Source organism: Lepidothrix coronata, unplaced genomic scaffold (genome assembly GCF_001604755.1).
Source record: "Lepidothrix coronata isolate B3197 unplaced genomic scaffold, Lepidothrix_coronata-1.0 Scaffold11, whole genome shotgun sequence".
Taxonomy (NCBI): domain Eukaryota; kingdom Metazoa; phylum Chordata; class Aves; order Passeriformes; family Pipridae; genus Lepidothrix; species Lepidothrix coronata.
The window spans coordinates 328538-338408 of NW_016690191.1; the positions used below are offsets into that span (position 1 = coordinate 328538).

Sequence of the window (9871 nt, forward strand, 5' to 3'; positions counted from 1 at the left end):
ATTGCCCACTTAGGACCAGGACAGGAAGGGTTTGGAAAAGGGTGGCTGGAGAGAAGGGAGAAGGCTGAGCAGTGGCCAAGTTAACCCTTCCCATGCTGGCATTTTCCAGGCAGTGAGCCAAGTGACTGCTCGGGAAGATGGATATAACACATGTCTGCAGTCTCCAAAGGGTTATTAACTGTGCAATAATGGCCATGAAACTTGGCTTCCTCGACGTACATTTAAAATTGAAAGAAAAAAATACAACACCATTTTCAGAGGGGGGGAGAGGGCTTGTTTCCTAGGAACTGCAGGGCCAAATCCACCTCTGTGATGGTGAGAGGAGAAACACCTCCCCACACACGGGCTGGGAGCAGGGGAGCAATGCAACCACCACAGCAGGACCACAGCCCCCTCCAGCCACACGAGTTTATCCTTATCAGGAACAATTTCAAGGCATTTCTGAAAAGCCCATGGTGTTCAATTAATAAAGAGAGTCTGTGTCTCACTGGAGCTTTGGGATTTGGATTCAATAAAACCACTGCTGCTCCTAAGACAGATTCCTCTTTTGTTGTGTGGGTACCTCTGGGGGCTTGTCCCTCGCTCCTGGCTCCAGCCCTTGCCAACACTGAGGTCTGCCTGGGATGTTGCCCCTGTCATGGGGCGTTGCAGCCTCTTGGGCTCCTGTCCAGATGCTCTGAAAGTCTGGGATGCTCCACAGGGAGTATCCCTACTCCAGTGCAGTCTGTGCCAGCCAGCCCAGCCACTGAGCGAGTTCTTCCATGCAGTAAGTTACAGACTTCTCTTTATTAGTGCCTCTCTTCCCCCACACTATTAAATTTATTCTTTCTCTGTATTGTTATTATTTTTTGGCAGAGGACTTTGGAAGGTGGGAGAAAGGATCTACTAGAAAGTTAAACAAATCTAAGCCCCCCCCCCAACCCTTCTGAGGGCAGAGACAAGGCACCAGCTCTGATCCCTCAGCAAATGAAGTCAGCTGGTGGTCTGGGTTTAAACGTGGCTGTTGAGGGCTCAGGCCAGGTTTGGCAGCTCACAAATCAAGTTGCCTCGTGGTTCTCAGGAGTGGAGGGTTGCCACGGGTGGAAGGGCTGGGGGGGAGCTGCTGCCCTGAGCTGCTGTGCCAGCCAGAGCCCTGGCCCTGGGGGGACACATGGAGATTGCTGGTTCACAGCAGGTCAGGAGGGAATTTCAGGCTCTGAGGTTTTGTTTTCCATGTTATGTTACACTATTGACATAGAGCAAGGCAGCCCCAAACTGAGTTTTTGTCTCCCTTGAACGAATCAGGGCCAGTCCCTTTGCTTTAGAAACTTCTTATTAGAGAGCAGAGCGAGCCTTGAAAGAGAGAGGGAAACAGAGAGCTATTAAATCTCACCTGCTCTCAAACTGCCTCTCTCCTTCTGCAGGAGCAGCTCTCAAGGAAAACGTGCTTCTTGCTGCCTGTCCAATGCCTGGAAGAAAGAAAAATGTATTAACACACTCATGTCCCTTGTCCTAAATTCAAACAGCCCTTTTCTCAGCACTCCCACAGCTTCCTGCCCTCCCAGGGATGAGCATCCAAATCTAATTCCTCTTGCTTGAGACTCAGAGCCATTACCACTGTCAGTACTGCTCCGGACAACTCTTGTGGAAGTGCTGCAGGGAGATCTGCCAGAGTCATTCACACTGTTTTATGGGTCTTCCTTTGAATTCTTCTACAATTTCAGGAACAAAGTTGCAGATTTTTGCAGAAGTTTAAAGTCTAAGGCACTGTTCTGCTGGGCCACCAAAGTTTAAAGCTGCTAACAGGTTGGGTCTTGACTGCCTTCCACGACTCAGCCATGCCAGGAGAGCAGAATCCAATCCAAAGCCCACTGACTGCAGTGGAAACCTTTTGCTCTTGGAAATCACCCTACTGCTTCCAACAGCCCCTGTCCAAGCTGGCTTTTCCTGACTCCTGCACAGCTGAGGACACGCAGGACGTGGCCCAACCAGGTGGGAAGGAGCTCTGGTGGGTGCAGGACCGCAGTGAAAGTGGGAATTGGTAGCAAAAATCAATTTTTATATCTCTTGACCTTTATGCACTTGTTTCTTGTTTTATCCAAGTGCTTCAGCAGTAGGTGAGATCACTGCCCAAAATCTTAGTGTGCTCATATATTGTATTCTAAGATGACTCTGCTTGAACAGGGAAGTTGGACCAGATGCCCCAACATGACCTGTGATTCTGTGATATTGCCAACTTTGTTTTTTTCCTGGTCCTCTGAGCCCTGGGATTGATCCTGCGGATGGTGGTTGGAAAGAATAGGTGAGTTTTTCAAGTGAGCTTCCATAGCAGTGTCAAAATCGTTTTGGTGATGAAAATGGGGTAATGCAGCCAGTCAAGGGAGGGGGTTGTCCTGCTCTGCTCTGCACTGGGGCAGCCTCATCTTGAATATTGTGTTCAGTTTTAGTCATCACAATATAAGAAAGATATTAAGCAATTAGAGAGTGTCCAAAGGAGGACAATGAAGATGTTGAAGGGCCTGGAGGGGAAGCCGTGTGAGGACACTGAGGGCACCTGGTGTGTTCAGCTGGAGGAGACTGAGGGGAGACCTCATTGCAGGTACAGCTTCCTGGGGAGGGGAAGAGGAGGGAAGAGCACTGATTTCTGCTCTGTGGGGACCAGAGACAAGAGCTTAGGGAAGGTCCTGAAGTTGTGTCAGGTGAGGTTTAGGTTGGATATTAGAAGGCTCTTTCCCCAGAGGGTGGTTGGGCACTGAACAGGCTCCCCAGGCAGTGGTCACAGCACCAAGGCTGACAGAGCTCAAGGAGCATTTGGATGATACTCTCAGACACATGATGTGACCCTTGGGGATGGTCTTGAGCAGGGCCAGGAGTTGGACTCGATGATCCTTGTGAGTCCCTTCCAACTCGGCAGATTCTATGATTCTGTGAAAACATGCCGGGGCAGACCAGCAGCGGGCTGCCCTGTACCAGAGCCCCGTGGTGATCCGGGTGGGATGTTCCCAGCGGCTCCACGGCCGATGGGAACCTCAGAGCGGCCCCGGTTCCCGACCCGGCCGCGGGTCCCTCAGGACCGGCCGGGGCTCCCTCAGGCTCCGCCACCGGGGCAGGAGAGGGCGCCCCCTGCCGGCCGCCCTCCCCGCGCACGTGCACCCTCCCCGCGCGGCCCCGCCGGCCCGCAGCCAATGGGAGCGCGCGGGGCGTGTCCCGGCGGGCGCGGCCGCCCAATGGGCGCGCGGAGCCGCGCGGGGGGGGCGTGTCCGGGCTCGCGCGGCGGCGCTGGCGGTGCCGAGGGCGGGCAGGGCGCACTCGGGCCGCGCTCCCGCCGCCGCCGCCGCGCTCCGCGCTCGGCCCCGCCGCCCGCACGACGATGTTTGACGGCTGCCTCTTGCCCCTCGTCGTGCCCTGCCTGCTGCTCTGCGGACTGGACGCCGGCACAGGTAGCACTCCCCGGGCTCCTGGCTGCCCTGACAAGGCGGCCCCGCGCCGCGGGTCCGGCCGCGGGCGGCAGCGTGCGGGCGCGGGGCGCGCACCGCATCCCCTGCCCGCGGGATGAATCGCTCCAGGCTTTTCTATTTTCTTTTCCTGTCCTCCCGCTGCTGCCGCTGCTGCCGGAGCGTTCCATGTGGAAAGCTGCTGACTGTCCTTGGCTGCGTCTGCGGCTCGCTCTGCTTTTCCCCTTCTCCCTGCAAATTTTTATTGGGGTTGGTGAAATGCGATGCTTGTGTCTGAGCTATATATATATATATTTAATGATACAAGTAGCTTTAGCGTTTGCCTTATTGCTCTCCTCCCTGCACGTTTCTGTCTCTAATATGTATGTATGTAGAGAGAAATAAACTCTGCTGCTCTGCCGGCTCCATTGTCTCCGCAGCCCGTTCGCAGTTTCCAGCGCTGAAACCCGAGCGCGGGGCTGTCCCGGTTCGGTGCGGGGGTCTCGGGGCGCGGAACCCCCCGTTCGCCCCGTCGGGGTGCGAGCTCCTGAGCCTGTCTCCTTCTCGCCTGCAGCTGGCGGAGCGGAGCTGGAAGTGGTGATCCCGGAGCGAGTGCCGCTGGAGAAGATCCACCTGCTGCCGCCCGGAGGGGATCGCGGCGGCCCCCGGCGCCGGCGGGCGCTGCCGCGGCCGGAGGAGGAGGAGGAGGCTGTGCTGCTCCGCCTGCCCGCCGCCGGCGCCGAGCTGTACCTGCACCTCCGCCGCGACCTGCGATTCCTGGCCCGGGACTTCGCGGTGGAGCAGCGGCGCGGGGAGGAGCGGCGGCCCCCGCGGGAGCGGCTCTGCTTCTACACGGGACACGCGCTGAACCGCAGCGACTCCTTCGCCTCCCTCAGCACCTGCGCAGGGCTGGTACTGACACCCCGCCCCGCTCCCCTCCGCCGGGCTGGTGCTGCCGTCCCGCCCCGATCCCCCCGGTGCAGGCACCCTCCCCTCCACCGGGCTGTTCCCATCAGCCGGGTGATGAGGGATGCCCCTGCCTCACCTCCCCTCTCCCCTCAGCGCAGGGACTCTCCTGTCCCCTCCCCTCCCAGGCCCTGCCGAGCAGCGCTGCAGTCCCAGGGTGGGTGTTCTGCCCTGACTCTGCTGTGGAGCTGCCTCAGCCATCGCTGAGGAGCCTCAGCCATCCCTGAGGAGTCTCAGCTCCCGCGGCTCCGCTGTGGGTGGGTGGCAGGGCCTGAGGGTGCTGAGGAGGAGTGTCCTGGCGGAGGGAACATGTTTTGTCACTGTCGGACAGGTGGCTGAGTCCCACTGTGGGTGATTTGGTCGCCTGGCTCACTCCTGCAGTAGCTGTGCAGCTCTTCAGCCCTTCCCACCTGGCTCCTGCCGTCGCTGTCAGGGCACTGGGTGGGAGCAGCACTGTGAGGACACCTGGTACTCTGGCGTGGTTGGAGGAACTGTCCCACTTAGGAATGTTTTTCCTGCCACAAGTGTCAGGATTTCTCTGCCTGAGGCTGTAGGTGGCTCTGCAGGGCCTGGTTCTCCTCTGAGCATCCTGATAGGAGCAGGTGGTCTTGCCTGGGACGGAAGGTTTCTCAGGGGTGAAGACTGAGACAATGAGTAGTTTGCAATTACTGTTGATAACTTAGAAGTACTTCAGAAAGTCAGCGGGGCATTAAGCTTTAATTCCCAGCACGTGGTCCTGGGATGTGTGTCCTGGGGTGTGCTGCTCGAGACAGGCTTGTCGATGGAGGTTTAGCCTTAAACTGCAATGAGAAGCAGTTCATGTTCTGCCCTCAGGGCTCCAGCCTTTCCTCCTGAGCCATTTGAGGGCGCTGTGCCTCAGGATTAAAAAAAACCCAACAAACTGGCTGAGAGATGCTGAGTGTCTGAGTGGCACTGGAGATTGAGCTGAGTTCCACTGAGGGAAGCTTAAAACTGATATCTCTAATTCAGGCTTTAAATCACTGACAGGTCTATGCCTTTGTCACCAGGCATGTTTTGTAAATGTTGTTCATGTAGTGCTGGGCTTCCAAAGCTACCTGCTCCAACGGAGCTGGAAAGCACAAACAGGCAGAGAAGGAACCTTTAAAACAAGAGGAATGTAGTTGTAGGCACAGTATTAACTGCCTGAGGTCAGGGAATGGAGGAAGGGGGTGAAAAAGATTGGCGATATTCCCAGTAGAAAAGTTGGAAAAGAAGCAAGACTAGGTAGTCTTTGTTCATTACTCTGCAAATATGAACTGCAATGTTGCAGTATCTGTTTGGGTCATAGGAACTCTAAGCAATGACTAAATTGACATAGCTGAGCTAGATCAACTTGGGATCAAAAAGGGATTGGTGTCAAAGCTGCTGGTTTGTGGCACCTCCTGGGGACCAAAGCCCAGTGTTAGTGGCAGTGTTGGTAAAGCTCTTTTTGCCTTTGTCTGTGCATCTGGTCCTGGGAGTAATGAGAGTGGTGTGGGCAGTTGTGTTGTGAGAGGGAGGTGTTTCTGCATGTTCAGATACTCCTTTCCTGTTAGAGGAATCCATTCATTTACTCTTCATTCAGATAATCACCAGGAATGGGAAAGGGCTAAAAGCAGGTGCATGGTACATTCGAGTGAGTTAAGGTTCATAACACCCTTGGGAGCTCAGAACTAGAGAACAGACAACTTGAATGTCTTTAGGATGAGCCTGAACTTGAGATAGATGAAACTAAACTTAAATGAACCGCATTAATTTTTGAAATAGTTTCTTTAAACTGATCCACATCACATGTAGATAAACCACCTCATTCTAGTTAAGTGGCCCCTTTGGCTTAAATCTGTTTTTAAACATGAAACAAATCAGAATTTAGGCTGCTTTCAGTGTTCACACAGCCTTTTGCAGTGGCCACGTTAACCAGCATAGCTATGGTGAAAGCTGTGCAATGCAGTGGTAAGATGTTTTCTGGGATCAGAGGAGTCAAGACTTTGCCTCACATTATCCATGAGTTGAACTGAGAGCAGGTGACTCCAGAGCCCAAATTTTTTGCCTCCTAGTCTGGCAATTTAAAATGCCAATACCATCCCTACAGTGGGTTTTGGATTTTCCCATTGCTTCCTAAAGCCCTGTTTGCCACAGGAAAAATAAGGCTTTGCCCTCAGCAGCAGCACAGCTTCACAGATGGGGACATGGGCAAGACCTGCCTGCTGGGCTGGAAGAAAGACCTGGGTAGTGAAAACCTTGCAGCCTGTTTGTCCTGGCATTTATCTTCTGAGCAGTTCTAGTGCTGCAGGGGGAGGTTTCCTGAAAACTCCAGCACGGGAATGCTCGTTGGACTGGAACTGGGTGATCAGGACATCTCATTCAGGAAAGCTGGTTGCTGAGAGGTACAGTGGGCAGTTATCCTATATCCTGATCTCCAGCTGGCTCAGACTTTGCTGTAATTGTATTCCTCAGCCCTGCCATAAATCATAGCAAAAGTGATATAAAATGGTCGGGGCAAGTGGAGTTCTAATAAAAACAAAATCCCTGACACAGTGGCATGAAAACTGAGCTGCAGCCAGACTGAGCAATTGCTTCCTGGTGATGATATCAGATTCCCAGTGTGGCATCTGAAGGTTGGGTTCTGTTTTTTAAACTCTGCTCACAGATGCTGCTGTTAACCAGTGTGTGGCTGCTGTAGCTTCCTGCTGCAGCTTCCAACTGCTCCTGGAAGGGTGACTGTGCTCTTGTAGCTGTGTTGGGTCTGTGTTCAGGACTGGTGTTCCCTGGGTCTCATCATTTAGGTCCAGCTAAAGTACCTCAGGTGAGGATACTCCTCCTGTTCCTCTTGCCAGTTGCAGCGTGTTCCTGAAAAGCCCTGCTGCCTTCCAATTGGCAGGACTGTGTCCTGTGGGGAATGCAGTTGTGTAAACACTTGGATTCTGACTCCAGGACTGAACTGCCCTTCCCTGGTGCTGGGTACCCACAGGCAAAGTTCTGCAACTCCTGTGCCTACAAAAGCGTAGCCAGCAGAGCAAATTGCCCCCTTTTTGGGAAGTTGCAGCTTTGTGAAGCCACAGCAGAGTCACTGTCACTGCTGAAGTGCTGGACTGCAGCATCAGTACCTTACAACAGGTGTAGGCTTTTCATATTTCTTGTACCTACATTTTTTAAACAGCTGCAGTTTTAAGAGGATCGTGGATCTGTGTTAAAATGCACGTTAGGTTTTGACTTAGGAATGAACTGGAAAGCTCTTTTCTGTTCAGGAACTATATCTGAAAGCTGAAAATCACTAGGATGCATTTAGAGGCAGAGTTTTAATTCTGAGTAACTTCTCTTCCATTTTAAAATCCAGAATCCCTGATTTTGGGTTCAGGACTGTTCTTTGGCCTGTTTGTAATTAAAGTGGATTGTCATTCTCAGTGGTGGTAAGAGAAGGGCTGTGGCTCCCCTTCATTCAGGCCAGTTCATATAACATTTTCACACCCCATTTTTGTCTCCTTTGAACTCAGCAAGACTTCCTTGTGCAGACTGGGTTGGTGGAAGTGGGTGATGCACATTACAAGGGTTCATGGAATGACAACAGTGAATTTTCTCTTTACAGGATGGAATAAATTAGTTGAAACTGTACCTTAAGCAATGCATGCTGGAAGTTGGGAAACCCTGAACGTTTTGTAGTATTGTCTCATACAATCCATGCACAGAAGAAAAGAGCTGCTTTTCTTCCAAGCTTCATGTACATTTACCTTTGTTAATCTTCAGGCAACTCCTGGTGGACAAATCTTCCAGCTTGTTAAAGTATTTCTGAGTGGTGGCTCCTCATTCCGGTGTGCCCTGTTCACTTGGGACCATCCCTAAACTTTGTGAGGGTGTAGATGTAGACAAGCTTTGGCAGGTGTGGGCAAGGAGAGATGATAAGAGCATCCATCTGGACTTCTTGTAGGGTCTCTGAGCTCCCACTGATTTCCAGGTGGGTGTCAGTGCCTACACAGGGCCTGGGTGTCTCTCTGTGGGTTTGGATCCGGTATGGGAGGCCAGTCAGGACAAAGAGAACTGTGTAGGTTGGACTGCAGCCTCCAGGGAATGAGCAGTAACTCCAAGGACTCCTGGTGAAATGGTAAATCTCCTCTATCCTTGGGAAAATGAGGAAGAATATGGAAGAACCCACAGCCTGTTGGTTTTAAGCCTGTCTGCTATAGAGTGAGCACTGAAGATGAGGTTCATCCTATTTATTGGGTACTTTAGATCAGTGAATTGCCCCTCTGGAGCAGTTGCCTTTCTTCACTGGCAGTAGAGGGAGGTGAGGGCTGGTTTAGAGCAGATTCCTGCAGCTCAGTCCCTGGCCAGTGGCAGGGAGTGGTTTTTGTGTGCTGTGGGGCAGTGCTGCCCTTCAGGTGACTGCAGGAGCCTCTCTGCTGTGGGAAGCAGGGCAGTGCAGGCATGCTGGGATTAGATGATGATACTATTTCCCCTGAGGAAACCTTCAGCTCTGCTGAATTCCCTTGTCTGGGAGAGGAGCTGTCTGGCATTTATCCATAGCTGGGCCATGAGCTGAAAAGTTAAACCTCTTAAAATTACCATGCTGGGTTTCTGTGTGCTGGGATTTTCTTTCCTCTTCCACAGTGGACAAAAGGGAGAACATGCTGGGATTTCCTTGTTTAGCAGACTTGGAGGCCAGGGCAGAGGTGCAGTCAGATATTCCTGGGGATGGTCTGCTCTGATAACTGAGTGTAAACCTGAAATGACATGGAACAAGACTTAACTTAAAGCTCTTCTTTTCAATTTGCTTGAATTACCCTTGTAAATAATAACTAAAGCTGAAGTATGGTTATTAATAAGGATAGGACTAAAACCCACATGAAGTGTATTAAGCTGTGTTTGTGGGTTGTTTTGTTCTTCACTTTAAACATGAAGTTCCTTTTAACTTGGAGGAAATGGTTAAACAACGATTTACAGTGTAACAGTTGAGAAATTGAGAAGGGGATGGAATTTGTCAGATGTTTAAATCTGTTCTCTCTTCAGCGGGTTCGTGTGTATGTAACTAATGAACACTGAGGAGCAAAAGAAAAATCTGTTAAAGATTCAGCATTTCACAGATCTCCTTCAAAGATGTTGTGAAAATAAAAAGGGCTGGAAAACCAGTGTAACTGTTGAAGAGCGTTAACATGTGGGAAGGTCCAGAACCATGTGCAGAGGACACTGAAGGTTTGGATCTGTTGTAGCTCCACCAGCACTACCAGGGCACAGAGACAGAGTGGTGCCAGCAAAGCAGGGCAGTGTCATTGCAAATACTCTGCCCCAGCATTCCTGTTACCATTGTAATTTCAGTGATGTGGTGTGAGGACCTTCCTCCTTCCCCTGCTGTCATTTAGCCCAGGAAAAGCTCCAGTGGCAAGGAAAATGATGTGTAGAAGAGAACTACTGGTAGTACAGGAGTAGATCAGAGAGTTTGCTTGAGTGACCACTGTGTGTATAAAACTTTGGATAAAAGCGTGTGGGAATGTTTCAGT

General features: G+C 51.8%; 1 protein-coding gene across 1 annotated transcript in view; it reads left to right on the forward strand.

Annotated features, from left to right (window-relative positions):
• Window positions 1-3349: 3349 nt before the first annotated feature.
• The window catches only part of ADAMTS17 (ADAM metallopeptidase with thrombospondin type 1 motif 17), a 166944-nt gene continuing 160422 nt past the window's right edge, over window positions 3350-9871 (forward strand). The window contains exons 1-2 of the mRNA XM_017804950.1: window positions 3350-3419; window positions 3988-4325. Coding sequence (XP_017660439.1) covers window positions 3350-3419; window positions 3988-4325 — 408 coding nt within the window. The remainder of the gene's footprint in view (window positions 3420-3987; window positions 4326-9871) is intronic.